The 22,854-nt window shown below is 38.7% G+C and overlaps 1 protein-coding gene across 6 annotated transcripts in view; it reads left to right on the top strand.

Annotated features, from left to right (window-relative positions):
* Positions 1–22,592, top strand: part of LOC124281841 — a 79,828-nt gene extending 57,236 nt beyond the window's left edge. For 4 of the 6 annotated variants that reach the window (XM_046717834.1, XM_046717838.1, XM_046717837.1 and 1 more), the window contains 7 exons: positions 1,517–2,142; positions 12,853–12,906; positions 13,477–13,615; positions 14,495–14,610; positions 17,646–17,718; positions 18,747–19,223; positions 21,090–22,592. In XM_046717834.1, coding sequence (XP_046573790.1) covers positions 1,517–2,142; positions 12,853–12,906; positions 13,477–13,615; positions 14,495–14,610; positions 17,646–17,718; positions 18,747–19,223; positions 21,090–21,163 — 1,559 coding nt within the window. In that variant the 3' untranslated portion in view covers positions 21,164–22,592. The remainder of the gene's footprint in view (positions 1–1,516; positions 2,143–12,852; positions 12,907–13,476; positions 13,616–14,494; positions 14,611–17,645; positions 17,719–18,746; positions 19,224–21,089) is intronic. The other 2 variants (XM_046717839.1, XM_046717835.1) reach the window with 2 other exon arrangements.
* Positions 22,593–22,854: the final 262 nt, after the last annotated feature.

Genomic DNA, 22,854 nt, shown 5'->3' with positions numbered 1-22,854 from the left:
ATCCATCACCACTGTAATTTCAATACATGTTTTTAAAAGCGAAATGAATTTTTTGTTCTGTTGAGAAGATGCTATATTTTCAGTTACCCAACAGTACATTTATGTCCAATTCATTAAACCGTTTTTGGCAATTTCAGTGTCCCAGAAATAAATAAAATCAAACTGGACAGTTTGTAGTAACCCTCATCGAAAAGAAGTAGGATTTATAACATATGGCCTTCACGTAACATGCATCTAGGGCCGATCTGATCTATATTCTTCTAACAGGACTGAAAGCCCTTAGGGGCAGTTCTGTTACTCATATCTGTAAAAGAATCCAGCTAAAGTTGCAGAGTGTAACACTATATCGATTACCCGTGAGCATAGCAGGATTCGACAGACAGAAAGCTGCTAAATTGGAACTGTGAAAAAAGTCCTGACTTCAGACTCAATATAGCTTTAAGTATTTTGTTTAGAAACCTAATTCGATTTTCGTTGAAATGCTACACTTAGAGAGAGGTGTCGTTTTTCTCTTGCCTACGTTCTAAATTTAACCAGTTTTCATTGAGTTTGAGTGTCATCTCAGGTTTGGAGGAAATGAAAGTTTGGACATCGGAAGACAGCGAGAAAGTCGGCTAGTCTCGTAATACTCCCCTAGGCAAGGGTCCGTTAAATCAGAAGTGCTCTGTTTTGAAGTCATGTCTATTTCAATAACTTTCAGGGTCGTATTTTTTCATATTTGTCTCGGTTGTGATTGCAATGACTATTTAGTTCATGACACATCGTCGTTTTTGTTAGGTGCCAATTCATTAATTTTGGATTATATCAATCCTATATTATTCTGAATTTTTTCTGTAATTGTGATGGTTTTATTGGTCACTAAATCTAAATATAGAAAGTCATCCAGTTTCAATATCTACCGAAACATATTCCATTTGACTTGAAAAGCAATTAAAATTAACATGAATTAATCACCGAAACTCTGTGATAGCACCAGGTGTTCACGAAAGGGAAAGCATGTCCTGTAGTACTGATAGCATAAGTAGTTTGTTTTATTCCCTCACACATACTGTCTTCTTGCTGGTACGTCCTATCATTCGGCGCACATATATCAATTGTCATATGAGGATTTAGTGCAATCTGATTGACTGAACAACGTTGTGGAATTGATTTGGATGACGAAATGTTTCGGACTCTTCACTTTCGAAAAGTGTGTCTTTTTTCTCATTTCTTACTTTGAAAGAAAGTGCCATGAAAGGAATACTCCACCAATGACATCTCTTTGATTGCTTAGAACAAGATACACTGAATGGTTTTGGCCCATTCCGGTATTCAGGTGTCACAGAAGCAAAAAAACGTGATCCATTGACGTTATCCATAATTACGGCGAAACATTCCAACATGACGCCAAGTCTGTTTTACGAGCTACGAAACATAATTGGTAACTGTACATGAATTCACTCCCCACTCTCTATATTGTCTCACCAAACTGTTCTTTGTATATATGTAATAATATGGTCTTCTTTTCTGTTTGCAGTCAGATTTGAAAATGAAGAACACGAAATTCAAAGATTTGTGGATTATCTGAAAAAGACCTACCCAGAGGAATTTCATTCTTTTGAAGGGAGGACGATGGAGGATATCATCTACAAATTGCAGAGTAATATCAGATTAAACAATGAGAATGATCTATACTGTTTACCTTGCAACTGTAGGCAGAACCCCAACATAACTATGCCAAACCCTAAGGATTACACATTAATCAAAGACACAGCTAAAGCCAATGGAAAACCTGTAAATAGTTCCTCCAAATCTTCTCAGAGTGATATTGTGACTACAAAACCCTTGACTAGTGGGATATTTGACGATGGAGGGGGTGGTGCTACCCATTTTACGGAATTGCATGATGGCAATAGTGTGATTCAAAACAGGACAACGTCAGGTAATGATACAGTTGCTCCTCTCGACCTCAGCAAATTGTTTGTTTTGGAGATTAACAACGTTAAGGAGAGTTTCTTTCTTGTTGCGGAGTACTACCCAGAGCACGTGGCTCAGGACACGACGAAGCATCAGCATTTCCACAGCGAGTATGAGAAAATACACGAAGTCTCCACCGGAATCCATCTCGGGAGTCTGGCGATACTATCAATTATGGTTATCGAGGTAAGAGCACCAATCAGTGATTACCTGACTTATTAAAGGGTGACTATGCTTGTGTTATTGGCATTCCCAGCAAATTTCATTCACTTGGGTTTGTTAGGGTCAAAAGTCATGATGTCTACCAATTTAGCAGTTATTGATTACCCTGATTAACACACAGACTATGTCTAAGTTCCACACAGAGTATTAATTACAATGTCTCGAACTGGGCACAAAGTTGCACCAGAGCGTTTAGCACCACCACCCTTTAAACGAATGGATGGAATGAACTAGAAACCTCGTTGAGTTTTTAGATTAACCATTGGTGTGCCGTATCCTCATGACGTCGTGTCTAGAAAGATTCAATGTTGAATTAGATTTGATTGAATTTCATACCGATGTTGCTGACTAAGGCAATTCTGGAGACGTGTTCATCAAATCAAAAGCGATACCCTGCCCAGAGAGTAGCAGTGGTACACATCTCACAGAGTTCTAGGAATGATCTCACGCATGATTTTCTTTTCAGCACATTAGGCGGTACCATATGCCTTATGAGCATTTAATAAGAGGCAGATAATGTTGACAGAAGTAAGTTGGTCAGTACAAGTGGCTGTTTGCAAAGGATTTTAGAAAACAAATGGATCATGGCCTGAAAAGATCAGAGCTCTCTGACGTGACCTTGCCCTTTATTGCCGCCTTGGTGGGATATGCTTCCCTGTTATGGAACACCCCTGTCGTCACTATTTGGCAGTGTTTCACGGACATATGGTGTCATCATTTGTCAATAAGCATGAGTTTAAGCTGACCAACTTGCTTTAATTTTGCTGAGACGATTTCTTGTGACAGTGATATTAATACCCATACTTCATTGGCGTTTTTGCTCCACGACTGTTCAAAGCCGAAGGGTTTATGAAGGTTTATGCATCAAAGTTCAATTATCATCAATGTTCACCACGGAACATCTTGAGACATGTTTCAGAATGACAAGCTCTTTAGGTTAAATAATAAATATTATGGCTAAAATCACATCTTTAAGAAAACGAAGGTGCATTTGATACAAGTTACTGTCTACATTAGGCGACATATATGTGGTGTTTAGGGGACATCATACACCAGAGAAATATATTTTCAACCAATAGAAAGGAAACCTGTTTTCTTGGCATTGTTTACCTGGGACTCCCATTTGAAACTAAAGGCGTTCATCGACATTGTAAAATAACTGTTCCTGCTCTCGACAAACTTTCGTTTGCCGTCTTGTTGACGCTGAAAGTTTCTGAGACAGAAATGGGATTGCTTTGGAATGCATCGACGAAAAGGAACAATGAATGACGTCATGGGGTTCCTTGACAACTGGACGCTGATTAGTTTAATGCAGACGAACATCAATACAAAGCCCATTCTTCTTGAAATTGTAATCAAGTGGAATATATCATCAATACGATCTTTCTGTCGGGCAGCACAAACAACCTTTACATATTTCATTTGGGTGACGATAGATGAAAACTATTCAAACGTCATCAGTATACATGTACATTAGCGTTTGTTTGTTTTTCAATACTCTTTATTTCGAAGTTATAATGCTAAGAACTGAGAAATCAACATGCTCTTTTGCATACATACATATACAAAGATGCTTGAGACAGGCTTTTAAAAGAACGGACGTAATTTTAATTAACCTTTTACTCATGATAATAGCTGTAATAGCTCCATTCCTATGAAAAGGGGAGGGTGGGGAGGAAGTGTGAAGCTCACACATTGTACCACACTCACTCACTATAAATATGTTCTGTATGCTAAATATATATACCTAAACATAAAAATATGTGATTTCGGGTAGAAAATCATTTTTTGTCACTGTCCAACATTGATGAAAGTGGTGGTAGTATTTATATAAGAAAATGATTGATTGAAATCCTTTTGGCAGTATTATGCTACATGTACTTATCACGAGAACGAATGCTGTTATAATAAGGAGAAAGAATCACGTTGTTTCAACATTACTCCTCTCATGTTGTTTGCTTTGTTTCAAATCTGAACATATTGGCTACAAAGCTCATCAGACATGTGTCTTAAAAGAGCGTCAGACATTGTTTTGACGGGTACAGGTACAGGTAAATCTCATTGAATTTTAAAAAGCAAGTAGGCGAAGATTGCTTTTACTGATCCATAGTGGTTTAGTAGTATGAAAAACGACATATACTATTCCCTGTTATTTGGTAACATAGGCAGGCATCCCCATAAACACCGCTTATATCTGATCTGATAATGTACATTATACAGAATCTGTTATAATTGGCAAACCAAAATAGTTTGGCAAATAGGTTTAACTTAAGCTTCAGTTATAACGATGATCTCATTATATATAGTTATATATTGATATAACCAATTCCCGTCACACAACACTTGGAAGAAAGTCGATCGCTGAACTTCAAGGCAATGTAGATTGAACCACAAATAAAGAATACATGAAACGGATTCTGATGCTAGAACGAATATGACTCCTTGGATATGAAAATGCACATGTAATGTATCTCATTATGTTCATCAGAACTGAAAAAGTACACATGAAAGAATGAATACTAGTACTTTATCAAACATGATCCTCTCCTGTATCAGCATCAAGCATTTCTTGTGGTACATATCAGAAAGGATACTTGATCCTAAAGGAAACCATATTCCTATTTACACATTATACATGTATCTTCAATTAAAGATTGGTGCACAGTCCCGATTAAAGACATATATGATTGGTTGTATACCGTTAGTTACTGTATTTATTTATTTCGTGGTGATTAGTCATATGCCATCAGACCCTTTCATCCAACGAACACTATATGTATCGAGCTACTCTGACTACAATACCTGTTTGACTGCTCACTTACCCATGTATGTATGTATGTATGTATGTATGTATGTATGTATGTATGTATGTATGTATGTATGTATGTATGTATGTATGTATGTATGTATGTATGTATGTATGTATGTATGTATGTATGTATGTATGTATGTATGTATGTATGTATGTATGTATGTATGTATGTATGTCCATACCCCCCAACCAGTCATTATATCGGTATCAACTACATACAGAAATGTACATGTATATATCTGAAATAACCTTGTTCATCTCAGTTTTATGATTATTTTGTATTTCGTGTTGTTCATTTTGCGTAAAACTATATTGGACATTAAACAAGGTAATCTGGGTCATCACTGGCATACAGTGATCTATTAATATATTTTTAACCACTATCTTGCTATTTACGCCCAAGTGAATCTGGGGCGTTGGGGTAGCCTAGTGGTTAAAGTGTTCGCTCGGCACGCCGAAGGCCCGGGTTCGATTCCCAACATGGGTACAATGTGTGAAGCCCATTTCTGGTGTCCTCCACCGTGATATTGCTGGAATATTGCTAAAAGCGGCGTAAAACACAACTCACTCACTCATTCAAATGAATCTCCGTGCGCGTGTCGATGTGAGGACATGTTTGTTATAAACACTTCTCCACAAGGCTATATTACAAGAGGGGTGACTACAACTTTTAAATAGTCAACTATCTATTTATATTCCAATAGCTAAGGCATTTGATGTTTACATTTCACAACTTTTGGGTACAATGCATGATCGATCATGCTCTTTTTATCATGATTTCAAAGACCGATGTCTGACCCTTGCTCAGAAGTTCTTCAATCAGGGGTTCAACTTTCAGGGCCTCAGTAAAGCTGAGACAGACAGATTTCCAAGTCTGACCCGTCAGTGAAAAATATGATGTCCGATGAAATTCCTTATTTTGATTTGCACCATACATTCTGGTGTATTTTTCAGGTGAATAATTTCCTTGACTTTGCATTTGTTTCTGCCGGGTGTCATCCGGGGACAGTAAACGCTCACCTGGTATCATCAATATTTCACTAAAAACGGCAAATTCACATATCTCTTGAACTATTTAATCATCAGGATAACCTTCTTTCTATGGTATCACATGGGTAGCACGTGATTACCAAATTTGTCCTTGACATTAATTTTAGGATCTCTTTACATGGAGAAAAGTCATAATATTCGCTTGGATTTTGACTTGCACGCAGTCGAAATGGGACCTCGGTAACGCTATTTGTGTACCAGCCCTTGGAAGAAATTATTCGTTATTTTACAGCGTGCATTTACTGAGAAAATCATTCCAAAACCAACATGAAATAACGGCTAGTAAAATTGATTCCGGGACGAGACTCTGCTGCTCGACCCAGCGGGATCTCCAGCTGTGTCGAAAATAGGCGCGAATGTCGCTATTGATCAAACTTTACGGCAAAGATGTCTGAGTGCCGACTTTTGGTAATGCTTCAATCACCCCTCTTGATCATGTCTGTGATTTGCTATGTATGATTGATTACTCGAAGTTGATCCTTGCGACATGCTTTCATTTCTTTATCATTACATAATTAGTTCCAGGCTCGAGTAGTTATATGGTGCTCAATTCTCCAGACTGAAGCTACTAAGTCGTTGATTGGGTTGTAGTGTAGTTGGGGTGGGTCAAAATAATATTGTGTTTAAACATCAGAACATATCGTAAATTATATTTGTAGAACAGTAAGCCCAATATATCCGGTACTCTGCCAGTGTTAATAATTTTGTACGATGGCAGTGTACTTGCTACCCTACCCCCCATGTGTTGAGCCTGTTCATTTCACCAAATAACCCCCTTTATATCATCATCACGATTTATTTACTCTACCACTCTCTCCTGCCTTCCACTTACACGATCCCTGCCAACACCACCATACCCTCTCTCCCATCTACCCTCACTGTGCCTGTCCGTCTCTCTCTCGCTCTGTCTCTCACCCGTCTCTGATTACCATCCCCATCTCTCTGTCTTAATGACGTAATGTGATGAACTCTGTATACTTGTGTCATTTATATATCCTGTAACTCTGAAGGGCTATGACCCGATCGATCGACCTAACTTTCCGCCCCTTCTCATTCACTTTGCCTTCCAGTCTCATGCCTCTCAGCACCTCTACCCTCAAGGTCTGTCTGTCCGCCATACTTTATATATTATCATTCCATCCTCACTGACACTCACTGACACTCTTTCCCTCTGAGTGTGGGTCAATAGAATTGTCTTCCAACCCCATCTCTCTTTATATATCTATCTATCTTTCTTTCTTTCTCTCCCTCCCTCTCTCTTAAACAATTGCGAATGCAGTACTTAATTTAGGAGATCTTTTAGCGATGGCAAAAGACTTGCTATACATTTTTTAACACAAACACATCATTGGGCTTTAACGCCACTTGGTAAAGCTCAAATATCTTTTGTAAAATGATTTCATAAATTACAAAGTCAGTCTGTTGAAATTAGTAACGCTTTCGAATAGAAATGTAATACCTTTTCTTTGACTGTCACTTATGCGAAATGTAATTACTAAACCAGAATGAGAACTGCCCTGATTAATATGTCTACAGCATGCTGCAACCTGTTGTAGAAAACCTAAACTTTACACGCAATAATCATGTAACGCTATACTGAAGACATCACGTTCAATTCCAATTGGTTCCTGACTTAGAATATCTGTTTCACTATAAAGGAAGATTTGACGCAAGTCGGTGATTATAGGTCGGCATGCATTCGAGATTAGAAGATGAAATCGCAAATTACACGAAGCTACAGCAATGTGTTCTTGAGCGTCCTTATATTAATGAAATTTAATTCGCGGTTCGTTGTTATAGTCAACGATGATTAGAATTATTCCTGCAGTTTAATGATTTCACTCTAAATAAATGATTGTACTAGGTAATCCTGACTTTAATAATGGTGGACGATTACTGAAATGAAGGGATTTGATAACTGAACAACTCTTTTCTCATTTCCGTTTGATTTTCTCGCAAATGCTTGAATATGCATGAGGGAGTCAATGTGAACACGAGAGAGTCAATGTATTCGGGGAATGTGTAAATGAGTCAGGCGTTGCTAAAAGATGTATCACAGCTATGCAATAACACCCTATGTGACATCGACTGTGTACCTGAAAACTGATGATGGATAGTACGAGCACCAACAATATACAGATAACACACAATCCTGGGTCCAGCTGGTAGTTGTGATAGATCGTCTGATCCAGACTCCATTATTTACAGACCGCCGCCATATAGCTGCAATATTGCTGAGTGCGGCGTTAAACAACAAACAAGCCAATACATGTTTTGTGTAGTCGCATCTTTTAACAATCATAGAGTTTGTGAGATACATTCTAAACAGAAATTATGGACCAAGTTCACATAGAAATTAGATTAAAGCTTTGGAATTCCAAAGCAGTATGATGATACGTGGGGCACATGTTGACTATGTGGAAACTGTTTGCCAAGTAGGTTTCCGTATCGTTAATACCAAATGTCTTGAATAGAAATCGTGATGCATTCGAGGTCTGGGTGAAAGCTTAATTATGATGGACTACAAGGGTCGAGCTGGATGCTAGGTTTTAACATACATTTAATCCCAAGACAAATCGCGTTTGCCTAAGAAGCTGGAGTGCATTTTTCCTGATGAAAGGATCTTTCACCATCATTTGCTTAATGCTTATCAGACAATTCCCAAATTTCGAAACAGATGGAATCTTTCAGAGCCAGATGATGATCAGATGGAAAGGGTGGCTGTTCAATGACCAGTCATACGCTGCATCCATGGCGACAAGACATTTGTGCGCAGATGCATTGTCGTGTTGGAAGATCAGTCTTCCACGACGGTTAGCCCTGATGTTCTCAAGCAGTTGCCTGAGCAGTTTAACAAAGGAAAGAGCTTCTTTCCCTACATTCGAGTCCCGTTAAGATCTTCAACGCCCTCCTGTGTATTAGGTTGTAAAGCCAACTGTTCAGGGTTTAGTATAACTCTTAGTATTGCTTAATATGATATGGACTATTCACTGCCATCGTATTTGATGTGTTTTAATCTCTTTACCATATCATATTATTTCTGAAATAATCAATCATTAAGCAATTTCATTCACGGAATGAACTTTTTTCACTGTCTATTACTGGATTGTCTGCAGAGCGAGTCGTACAGCTGTAATAGTGCTGTTTGCTGCATCAAACAACACATACTCATGACAGAGTCAGAATTGTACTCTGCTTTTAGCAGAGACTTCTTACGGATGTGGAAACGGTTTTGTATTTTCTATTTAAAATCTTTTGTATACAACACTAGCGTGGAGTGGTATAAAGCCATGTTGTTAACAGAGATACTTTCCCATCGAGCAACCCTAGAAATGTGAGTGAGCGAGTATGGTTTTACACCGCTTTCAGTAATATTCCAGCGGCTGGAAACACCAGAAATGGGCCTCGCAAATTGTATTCTTGCGGGGAATCGAACCCGGGTCTTTGGCGTGACGAGCGAATACTTTAACGACAAGGCTACCCACCCTCCCCTTCATAAAGGTAGTGGGAAAGATTGGCAGAAGTAACTGAGCACAGTCACCTTGCATATCGGATTGTGATTTTATTATGGATTAGGCGTATGGATAAAACTATGTATTATATGATAGACGTATATATACAGGTTTGAGAGATGCATATCCATAGATATACAATTATAGTATATCACGTAACGTCCCTTAGATGTACAAGACACCTTTTATCGTGGATTCGAATCAAGGGTCGCCCCTCATTACGTGTTTGTGATTATCACACCCATTTCACCAACGAGGTAAATATACTCTCCCAAAAAAGAAACACATATAGGAATTTCAACTGTATTTTTATGTTTATTTTGAAATATCTTGTAGGCTTTATGAGTCAATGAAATATAGCGAAATTTCACACTGGGAATGCAGACTTATCCGTCTGTGGCACCAACTCGAGGAAAGTCAGTTTGAGTGTCACATGGAGACGTGTGGTGGCGCTGAAGTCAATACCTCGTGTGACCACCGTGGGCATCGAGAACTGCACGGCATCGCCTCGGCATCGAAAGAATAAGTCTCAGAATCTCGTTTTGCCAAATCGCAGCCCACTCTGCCTGTCGTGCCTGTGCGAGTTGCTGAAGTGTCTGGAGCTGAGGGTTACGGCGTCGCACCTGTCTGTCCAGGGCATCCCACAGATGTTCGATCGGGTTTAAGTCCGGTGATCTTGAGGGCCAGGGGAGCACATTGATGTTGTGGTTCTGGAGGAAGTCTCTAGTGTGACGTGCTGTGTGGGGCCTGGCATTGTCCTGTCGAAACAACTCCCTCTGGCGATCAATGATTGGAAGGAGGTGTGGGCGTAGGATTTCATCACAGTACCGTTGAAGTGTCAGGTTGCCCTGGATCATCACCAAATCACTTCTCCTACGGCAGGTGATAGCTCCCCACATCATAACACCTCCCCGGCCGAATCTGTCCACCTGGGGAACGCAAGCGTCAGCGAAACGTTCACGTCGACGTCTGTACACCCGCATTCTTCCATCGCGTCGTTCCTATAGAAATCGTGATTCATCACAGAACCAGATTCTACTCCAATTCGGTAGGTTCCAGGCCTGAACGTTGGTGCACCATTGAACTCGATGTCAACGATGTTGTTGTCGAAGCACAGGGCCAAAATAAGGTCTTCTGACACGTAAACCAGCCTCTCTCAACCTGTTCCTGACGGTCTGTGCAGAAGGCCTCCTCAATCCGGGTATTTGTCGAGCGGTACTGGTCGCCGTAGCTGTTCGATGACGCAGGTGATGTACCCGGATGTAGCGATCCTGCGCCGCAGTGGTCGCTCGAGGTCGCCCACTACGAGGGGCATCTGCTACCGCATTCTGCTGGCGATATCTCTCCCAGAGCCGTGAAATGGTGCTTTGGTGAACATTCATGCGTCGGGCAACTGCACGTTGAGACTGGCCAGCTTCAAGCAAACCAATGGCGATATGACGGTTGGCTTCACTTAGACGTGGCATTTTGCGTTCGTCAACAATATTCCAAATACTGTGAATAATCGACAGACAGCGATGAACCTTTTACACCCATCATTAAGACTATCTGATCCCCAACTTTCACGTGCATTGCATGTGAATTGTGTATTCTGAGACACTGCACGCCGAAATTGAAAATCATGCTGTTAAATACGGGTATTTTACAGATGGTGCGTTTTGTTGTGATGTTTCAAAACAAAAACACCATAGGACTCATAAACAGAGCAAAACCTTTTGTAAAAATGAATCACGTTTTAATTCATTGCTACATGAAATTGCTATTTTCATGATGCGTTTCTATTTGGGGAGAGTATATGTTGGTCAAAAGATTTTTTCAAGAAGATAGAGGTGTCGAAGACTGGATCCTCCTCCGTTTTAAGTAATGCAAAATGAATTTGAATTGTGTTCAGTTTCGAACCAAACTGAGTATCAATCAACTCGCATTCGAAAGTAAAAAACATTTCCAAGTCGGGTATATAAAATGTGTACCATCTCTGTCGGTAAGATGCATAACAAATACCCCACTCAGTAACACCTTACAATGCAAGTACAGTTAAACAGTCTGAAATATCGTTCAGAAGCAACCATGGCGTATATCATATTTGCGAAGGTATGTGGTTATTTTGTTAAGATACGTTTAGTGATAGTTAATAATTACTAATAGTTTTGATGACATCATGGGCGGCACTCCTTTACACGTTGATCAATCGTCTACGTGTGCCATTTGGAAAAACTGAACATCACCTATATGTTTTATATTGACTAAGCTGCTTTAGATGTTGATCCCTCGTCAAGGTGTGCACACCGAAGTCACTTGTCAAAACCAAAAACTACTTAACACTATGATGATATGGACTACATTGCTTCACATGTTGATCAATCGTTCGAAGTGCGAAGGATAAGCCTATTGTCAAAACAGATCAGGGGGCTCTGATGTTGATGTAGTGTACTTGGGGTAAATACAAAAGTTGACTATAACAATATTTCATGTCCTTTTTCTAATTGATATAGATTTCTGTAAAGAATGAAACAGACAGACAGAAATGTCCACAGGCGTAAGGATGTTGAAAGTGTATAGAGTTTATTTGCAGCCAAGTGAACCACCAGAATATCTGTCAAAAATATAGAAACAGGTGTATGGTCCTCGGCCAATGCTAGAAAAGTCCCTATTTTTTAGGATCTCTCAGCAGCAGTAAAGGTGTTATCCAGCATAATTAGTATGACACCTCCCACCCTCCAAAATTTCTTGTTGTTATGGAACTAGTCACAGAATGTATCAGGTTACTTAAAAACAAGGTTTACCCCACTGTTGAAACAGTGTCCACATGTTCATAGACCAACTCCATGAGTATTAACCACATGGTCTAATGGACAGTGACAAGCACTGGTGTTAACATGGTCAAGATCTGCAGTATGGGTGAGAAGGCTGGGTGTATCATTTGATGCTATCTCTACATTTGGCCTAGAAGTATGTTGGGTAATATGATTCGTAAAAATAGCACTATATGATAACATGGCAGCAGTTATACATATATCCCACAAGCCCAATTTGTTTCTGTACACTTGTCTATGGATACCTAAGGACAATTGGTAAAGTATTTCAGTACAGCCTGCTCTGGGTTCAGAGATTCTAACATATATTGCATGTTACACACTGAATCTGAAACACATCTTCGAGCCATCTGAAGAGATATGGAAGAACAGTTATTCCACACAGCGCCAAGAGTTGTCTACCTTGTTCGCCAGATTCCCCCACGAAGAGATTTTATGCCCACATTTGTCGAATTGCTTCATATTTGTTTTCTGTTTCTGTTTTCAGACTTTCATAAAGCTGTTCTGTGTTGGTTTAAAGTTTTTCAAGAAAAAATTCGAGGTAAGATGCATTTAAACAATGTATATTGAATATCATTTGGCAAAATATATGTAATGTTTTAAACTATAATGAACCATGATGTACTATTGCATGTGTATTCATTGTAAAGTACATACAACATGATATAACATCACATATGGTTAAAAACCCACGACTCTTTATCATAGTCAGTTTCTCATGATTAACTTCAATTTTACATTATCTCCTAAATTACCCACTGGCTTTTAGATTATAAATATAAATTATGCGAGAGACAAGTATTACAAGTACATTATTACATGCCAAATATCTTGTTTTAGCACTGATATTCAGTGAACCGTACCATTGGTATAATTGTCGATTACAATAATGCCTTTTATTTTATGACAGAGAATTTACTCGTTGTGTAAATAGTCTCCCCAAAAGAAGTATAAAGACTACTTTATAAGGCCAATCTGTCGTGTATTGTACAGGTTGAGGGTGTTTTGTATTTATCTATGTATAATGTATCAACAGTGTAATTCGTTGGCATATTGAACATGTTTTGGTAAAACCTGAACCAAAAGTTGAAATAGTTGTTTTCGGTTGTAGGTATTTGATGCTTTTATAGTGATAGCATCCTTTGCCTTGGATTTCATCTTTCTGGATAGCCGCTGGTATGAGACAGGGAAAGATGCTACAACCATCCTTGTCTTGCTACTACCGTGGAGAGTAGTCCGGATTGTAAATAGTGAGTCATCTGGATAATTCCTCATGAAACGCATTGTCAAAAGTAGGAGTGAGTGAGTGAGTATGGTTTTACGCCGCTTTTTAGCAATATTCCAGCAATATCACGGCGGGGGACACCAGAAATGGGCTTCACACATTGTACCCATGTGGGGAATCGAACCCGGGTTTTCGGCGTGACGAGCGAACGCTTTAATCACTAGACTACCCCACCGCCCCTGTCAAAAGTAGTAACTGTTGTGCACCTTCATTGTGTGAATGCGTTTGAGAAGCTTAATAATAATGTATCATCCTACCCTTGAGTTATTGATCTTTGCTCAAGTCTCAACTACTGGTTTGTGATCAAGGTACGACCTTCGGAGACTTTGAAAACAGTGATGCGTGTGTGAAATGATATGAACAAGTTCCATTTTTGTTCAGCTGGGTGTGGTTTGATTGATCCAATAATTAATCATTGAAGGAAACCGAGACAAGCACTTCGGATCTGAAGTTTGGTGACTGATATTGCCCTTCTTGTACCACAGGGCGAGTGCGAGTATGTTTGTTTTACGCCGCTTTTTGCAATATTCCAGCAATATCACCGCGGGGGACACCAGAAATGGGGAATCATTTTGGATTAAATGCTTTTATATCATAGTGTATGACTATATTGAGGGAATGTCATGACCCTAAATTCAGGTAGATCATACACATTAACCAAGTTGTGACTTGTTGTGAATCAGAGATTCGAACACTTGATCAGTGGATATTGGTAGACCAAAGATGCAACTTTGTATGTGGTTGTATGCCACCTAAAATAGAAACCGGAATTAATTGCATGTGTACAGTTTCAGTGTAGTTTACGTTTCGAAATCGCAATTTAAATGATACATGTTCATTTCAGGTTTCTTAATGACGGTGAATCATAAACATCATATTGAAATGATGACCATAAAACGCGCCAAAAAGAAGAGTGAGGTGAAGAATGCAAAGCTGAACACATTACTGGCAGAAATACGGGTATGTATAACATGTGGTGGGTGGGTGAGACGTGCTTCACATCAGTTACGGATCTATACAAAATCAGCGGTGTGTTTGTATCAATCTGTCATTGATATGCATGGCAGCCATGGCGGATATGTATAAAATCATTGAAAGGTTTGTTTTACATCAATGACGGCTATGTATGGCATCAGTTACTGGTATGCACATAGCAGCAGGAACGGCTTGCAACAGAGGTAAGATGAACCACACCAAGTTCATCACGCAGCTGGCAGATAAAAAAACACTATCAGTGACCGGTAAGTCGTTCAAGGACGCTTGGAGATATACGGAAGTATTTGAACAACAGTGACGAGTAAGACCATGAAGGACGCTTGCAGATATACGGAAGTATTTGAATAACAGTGACGAGTAAGACCTTGAAGGACACTTGCAGATATACGGATGTATTTGAACAACAGTGACGGTAAGTCCTGGAAGGACGCTTGGAGATATACAGATGTATTTGAACACCAGTGACTGGTAAGTCCTGGAAGGACGCTTGGAGATATACGGAAGTATTTGAACAACAGTGACGAGTAAGACCATGAAGGACGCTTGCAGATATACGGAAGTATTTGAATAACAGTGACGAGTAAGACCTTGAAGGACACTTGCAGATATACGGATGTATTTGAACACCAGTGACCGGTAAGTCCTGGAAGGACGCTTGCAGATATACGGATGTATTTAAACATCAGTGACGAGTAAGATCTTGAAGGACGCTTGGAGATATACGGATGTATTTGAACAACAGTGACGAGTAAGATCTTGAAGGACGCTTGCAGATATACGGATGTATTTGAACAACAGTGACGAGTAAGATCTTGAAGGACTCTTGCAGATATACGGAAGTATTTGGATAACAGTGACGAGTAAGACCTTGAAGGACGCTTGCAGATATACGGAAGTATTTGAATAACAGTGACGAGTAAGACCTTGAAGGACGCTTGCAGATATACGGATGTATTTGAACAACAGTGACGAGTAAGACCTTGAAGGACGCTTGCAGATGTGCTAATGTATTTGAACAACAGTGACGAGTAAGACCTTGAAGGACGCTTGCAGATATGCGGATGTATTTGAACAACAGTGACGAGTAAGACCTTGAAGAACGCTTGCAGATATACGGATGTATTTGAACAACAGTGACGAGTAAGACATTGAAGGACGCTTGCAGATATACGGATGTATTTGAACAACAGTGACGAGTAAGACCTTGAAGAACGCTTGCAGATATACGGATGTATTTGAACAACAGTGACGAATATGTCCTTGAAGGACGCTTGAAGATATACGGATGTATTTGAACAACAGTGACGAGGAAGATCTTAAAGGACGCTTGCAGATATACGGACGTGTTTGAACAACAGTGACGGGTCTAAACACTCAACCTTGACTGATAATCGGTGACGGGTATGTTATGCATTAAAACGCCACGAGATGAGCCCAGTAGAATACGGGTAGGTATCTGAGATGATCCTATGTGAAGACTAGGTCCGAAGTGATCCATGCGATGGGGTAGCCTAGTGGTTAAAGCATTCACTCGTCACGCCAAAGTGTTTAGTCTCCTATCGTGTTTTGGTTCCTTTTTTTTAAGTGAATGGTATGATATATCCGCCGATGGTTTAGTTGTCCGATCTGATGAAGTTTCACGTGCTTTTGCACACACAAAGGTAAAACTAATTAGTACATATAAAACGGAACTATTGAAATAATCTATTTCAAAGGTTCAAACTCCACGATAGTTCATACCAATAAAAGTAGATTAGCAGTCCTAAGGATGGGTTTACAGAAAGAAGTAATGGTTTCAAATTGTTAATGGACTTATTGTAAAAATAATCTTCTGAGTTTTGTGAGTGATTTCTTTATGTCTGACCTGAATATGGTTTTTGCAAGTTTGGTTATGTAACATCCTTTTTGGTGAACCGTAAATATTGTAGTTTATGTAGGAATAGAATGATAGAATTTCGAACAGCAAAGAAACAGGTTATTCATGACAAAGCATCGTAATAAAGACATGAGACACCTATTATATTCAACGTTTTATTGAAGTGGCTTGTCTCAAAGAAGAGTCGTCGGTCTTTCTTTTTGACGGATCTGTTGTGCAATGATACGTCTACATGTTTGATTGTCTTGCTGCGGCAAAAACAGGTGCTCCATATCACTCGGGAACGTCGTTTTACAACTGATCGACAATCACCTGCTATGGATGGTGTCTGTGTACGCCTACTTTTTGCGTAGCCATGAGTTGTTGATATAATGGTTACAATAAAATTAGGTCTATGCATTCATCCAATACATCCAGATGAAGGCCTGTGTAATCAAAACTTACATAGCACCTTCAACGTCTCCACCGGGGAGAGTAGTATGCATCTGTATAATGCATAGAGGACAGGGAACGTTTTACGCTGATTACTTTTGTTCATTAATACATACAAATATTTGACTGTTTTCACCCTAATGACGTTTTTATAACATTTGTAAGTTAAAGCAATTTTCCTTTGCCTGGCAGCTTATTCCGTTAATGATCGACGAAAATATTTAGTAGGGCAAGGGAAGTAACTTCATAAGAAATCCCCCCTCACTATCTCACTCTTCCCACCCTTATGCATTTGTATTCCTCTTTTTTTTCTCTACCGACAAGATTTAAGGACCGCTTATCGAACGTGACAAGTATGTATCCATATCTTTCTTTCGACAACTGCCAATATGGTTTAAAAAATGCATCTAAAAGCACCAAACGATATATCATATATACACATGGATGTATTGTCGAGGAAAGCAATAATTTGTCCGGTGGTCGGCAAAATAATGTCATGATTTTATTAAAGGAACACAGTTTGCTAGAAATGGACCTGCAGCACATATTTTGTGGTTTGTATTGTCTGAAGTAAACGTGATGTATGCCAAGTAATGGCGAGCTGTATCTGGATACGTTGTACCATTTTACATTTTGCTAGTAATTACCATTCTGCATTCAGATTGCTGATGTTGGTATGATGTTGTTGCAGAAAGATGTCCAGTTGTTAGTCGCCCTGTGCAAAAGCAGAGATATCCCTGAGATTGAAATATCAGCATGCGTTTGTAAGTATAAACCAAAATGAATCTTTACATTTTTTTATATACTCAACAAAATCAACTTTCAATATTTAAGTATTTAATTGTTCATATTATGATCCATAAAATACTTAGATATTGAATATTGGGTGGTCCTTAACCTTTTTTTTTTTTTTTGAGGATAGATTTACAAGATAATTATTGGTTTTTGCATCTTAATGATTCAGGGTCCGTCACACACCGAAGTAACGATGAACAATGTCGTCACAAAACACGTCTGCATTTGTACACATATACCCAAGACTGACACTGTGTTATCTTCGGTTGGTAGGCATCTCAACTGCTTCTCTTCACATCGAAGATGCAGGGCTTAAAAGTGTCGTTAGGACATTAGCAAGCAGGAGGGTCACAGCGTTTGTACCTGTAGGGCAGGATACGCTTATCTTTTCGCGAACTGCTAGTACCGTCACTATTTAGTTATGAATAAACACATACTTATGATTATAGTCGGTATTATGGAAAAGCTTTCAATGCTTATGTTTGAAGATGCACATTAGAAGACAACTTCACGTGATTTCAGAATAAGTTATCTGATAATGGTAAGGTATAAGAAAATACAGCTTTAACATGGAATCATCGTAAACTATACAATTAGCAGAAACACATTACATTATGTTAAGGGAAATTACCTGAATAAAACAATCATACCTGGTAATGTATAATAGTAACTGTAATGATATGGACTCCTCTGACAATTTCCACAAAAGTCACTTGTACATAAAGCATTTTCCTCTTTTTTCAATCTGATAGGGCTCCATTTTCAAAATGCTGTATACAACGTTCATACGTGGACTAAAAGAATATTTATCAATTATTTGTTCGCTTAAATACCCAATGTGTAGACTTCATTCTAGTTTTTATACTTTTTTCATCTTCAAAAAGCTTACTGACACAAACTTCAACAAAAGAAAAAACAAATGAAGTCCTTGTGCTTCAAGACAGAATGGACCTACTTTCTCCAAAGACTACATAACTAAAGATATAATTGATTTCAGATGGCAAAGGACGACATAATGCAACAATAGCCGCCATGTCATCATTCGCATCACTAATGCTGATCAGTACACTGGGTAAAAACGCTATATACGAGGACGAAATATATGGCAAACTCTTCAGAGAGGCTCTGGCAGACGAAGACGAAGACGAGGACGAAAACGGAAATGACGTAAAAGAGGAAACGGAAGTGGACGAAGCGATTGAGATTGATGTAAAACCAGCCAAAAAGGTAGAGACTAAGAAAAAGAAGCCCAAAAAAGTTCTTTGGAAGCGAAGTCATACGGTCCCTCGTAGAAGTCATAGTATTGAAAATATTGAAAATGGGAACGTGTTTTACGTCAACGATGGTTTCTTAAGTGCGACAGCCAAAGATGATAGAGCTGCGTCGGAAGAAGCACGTAGAGCTAGTTTTCACAGTAAAGCCTCAGTTCGTAGTACACCTGGGTACACGAGGGGGAGCAATTATGTGGTGAGTGGTGAGGACTATTTTTCTTCTATTATTCATCCTCTGACCAAAGGAGAACACTTCAGGGAAATCAAGGCCCTGGACCAACTGGTGAACGTGTTGTCGCTTCGTAACTACTCAGCCACCGAGCACTTGCCAATTAATGTAAACACTTTTGGACAGTAAATGTAAATTAACATTTTTTTCAAAGTTTAGAATAAATCGTAATAAAGGGAGATTGGCGAGGGTCCATCTATGTTTTTTGAACATCTTATTTCAATCGTTAAGAACACATTGTTAGAATGCTCATTTTACGATGGAGGTCAGTGAAACTGTCAACGATTGATTTAATTACAACTGACAACAAATCGGGGACTAGACCCGTGGAGCATAGTCTCACCTAGTAAAACTACATCCCAACATACTTAAAAGAATATACGTTTGATATAATTATTTGATGACCGCTCACAGGGACCATTCCTGCATTCGAACTAGGGTTAAAAAACTGGCCAGCTATAGTTGGGGTCTGCTTGTTGACTGAGTAGAAGACTGGTGAAAAGGTCTGTACGGAACAGACAACGGGTGCCAGTTTAAGATCTGTTTTACTACATCCATGACAAATATGTCATGAGCCTTTTTTTGTTTGCTTATCTATTCTAGTTTATCCTCGCTACGAAGACCGTTTGGTACACTTTGCTGCTCTTCTTTTGCACTTTAATAGGATTTTAATCTTTTATTTGACAGACCGTGTTTTGACATAGCATCTGCTGATGGTAACGTGGTCGGCGGTGGCGCATCGTGGCACTAAGATTACGGCGAAGGTTAAGGCTACCGCGTAAAGCACAGGGCGTACTTTCCGTGAAGTGTATCATTTGTTAGAGGGTGTTCTTTTCTATTTAAGCATTACTAACAATTTGAATGTTTTCTTTTTGTGGGACAATTTTTCTAATAAGTTGAAAAGGAATAAAGTGTATTTCTTTACGTCTTGCAAGAGGTGTTATTAAAAAGGAAAACTGAATCAAAAATTTTGTTTTGGTTCTCTTACATCTTACAATAGCAAATATATGTAGGTTCAATCGTGAATGAAATATTTATGTTTTCACTTTACATCTTACTTTATATCATTTGTCAGTGCAAACCTGCATGAAATAATTATATTTTGGCTTAACATCTCACAATAGGTAATGTTAGTAAGTGCAATCGTGAATTAAATATTTATAATTTGGCTTTACATCTCACAACAGGTAATATAGGTAAGTGCACGCGTGAATGAAATAGTGATGACGGCTTACATCTTACAGTCGTAAATGTGAGTATGTACACAATGATATCATCGTATACAGGTATGTTTATGCGTTATCTACTATTAGTGTTATCCGTTACAGTCTATGGACATTTGAAGAAGACACAAATTAAACGTAAACGACTTATAAATGAATCTTTTACCAATGTAATCTATTCCATATGGCATCTCTTAATGTATATAATGTCGAACACAGATTAACAGGAGAATATTTGAAAACAGTTCATCTTATAAAATGTTAAAAAAACATAAAAAAAAGATTTTTCAAATCTATCTGAATTGGGTAATTGCAATATGATTGTTTTACAAACTGTACTGAAAGCTTATCAAAAGTAGAACAGACAGACAAGCATTAACACGCGGTAAATCACATAACTGATCTTGACAACATGTGTCACATGTACATGTTAACTAGTTATTAAGAAAAGGAAGGACAAAAAGAATACACTGAGCCACACCATAATAAAATAAATATCAATATTAGGTATTCACTTATAAATCAAACATAAAGCATAAAGAAATCGGTGAGTCCCAAAATGTAATGTCTACAAATATATTGACTTTGTGTCTCACATTCTGAATGTTCTGTTGCAGACTTTCGAGGTCACAACACAAGTCACATACCTCTGAGCCGCGATGACAACTCGGAAGAAGAGATCAATGTGTGATACGAGGCACATACCAGGACCCAGGAATGTGTAGTCTTTTGTCAAATATCCCATTATTCTTCTAATGCAATATAAGCCTGCACAGGGTTGTTTTTTACCAGCTTCATTTAGAATGTTGTCTGAACAGTTCCTGTTCTAGAAAATATTCTTTTCAGGAATTTCCACTATTTCTTGTTGAAATGATTATTGTTGTCATAATGCCTTACATTTCTGTAACTCTGAGATCCTTATACGTAGATAATATATATGCACTAATGAGAATGACATTACACGTATAGGACGTTATTGCGGTAATAATGTCATTAATGGCATGGCATTTTCGTGCCAAATGTAATTGTCATTCTCTACTAGAATGAACAGGTGATATGGAATGCCATATCCTGGCGATGATTAGTGATCAGCTAAATTCTTATCCTCAACATATTCACAACAGTGTATCATTTGTTCTTCTCATTCTACCCTCTTTATGTACAAAACAACAACTGTTCCTGGATTTTCTTTCAGAGAACAGGTTATTATATTTGGTATTTTGAAAATCACAGGTTATGGTCAAGTTGTCCACAATGGCGTTGGTCACGATGTGTTTCAAAGAAGTCAAAATAGCCACAGACCCCTGGTCCAAATGACGTCATAAAAAGGTAAAATAGACGACACGGCCGCACACAAAAATCAAAATTGCCGCGTACTAATCATAAACAATATACCTACATGTTGTTTATATTGTTATTCAGTTAATACCAAATATCAATAGTAGTTGACGCTTTAGCATCACATGGTACATTAGTTCATAGCATATCTGACAGTACTTACAGATTTCCGAGTACATTTCAGTCGTCACTGACAGTGTGCATTCAGATTACTGAGTTTTTAGCAATATTCCAGAACTATCACGTCGGGGGACACCAGAAATAGGCTTCACACAATGTGCCCATGTGGAGAATCGAGCCCGGGTCTTCGGCGTGAAGAGCGAACGCCTTAACTACTAGGCTACCCCATCGCCCTTCTTTCAGATTAGGGCAGATGGACAGCAACTCAGGTGGATTAAGATTTCCATCCTTATTGACATACAAGAATGCAAATATCTCTCCCCGGTGTCTGTATTCCTGAGAAACTATGACAACTAGGTTGGGGATAATGGGAATCATCGAGGCATCTGATCCATATGGTTTGGCAAATGGAAATGATATAATATGGTTTTGTGATGAAATGGTGGCATACTAGGCCGTTGAAGAGGTCAGGGGTCAAATTCGAAAAGTGTATTTTGCAGCCGTCTACTAATGACTTAAAAGTGCTCTTTGAAGTAGCTGTCTTGACGTTTGGTTTGAGGCCATTTCGACTTTCTAACCAAGATATTTTGAGTATGGTTAATGTGGGTGGTCAGTTTGACTACTGTGGCTATTGTGATCTTGTCGTTCGAATTGTTTTTACGTTTTCCCTGAAAATACTTGGCATAGACAGCCCAATATTATCATCAATGCTAAACAGAAAAGAACCCACCAACCCTCCTCTAGATTGAGATTCCAGACAAAACAGTACAAAAAGATATATTTATCTTAAAAATTAAAGATACATCTGACCAACAAGCAATCAGTTTGCTATGTCCTTACTGAAAAACAAATTTTATTAAATCTCATGATATGATACTGACAAAAAGTTCATCTATCATTCTTTTAATTTAGTATTCTTTCCAA

Source organism: Haliotis rubra, unplaced genomic scaffold, assembly GCF_003918875.1.
Source record: "Haliotis rubra isolate DU_JTF1 unplaced genomic scaffold, ASM391887v1 Scf29, whole genome shotgun sequence".
Classification (NCBI taxonomy): domain Eukaryota; kingdom Metazoa; phylum Mollusca; class Gastropoda; order Lepetellida; family Haliotidae; genus Haliotis; species Haliotis rubra.
Note: the sequence above shows the minus strand (reverse complement) of the source record. Positions and strands in the feature narration are given on the sequence as shown.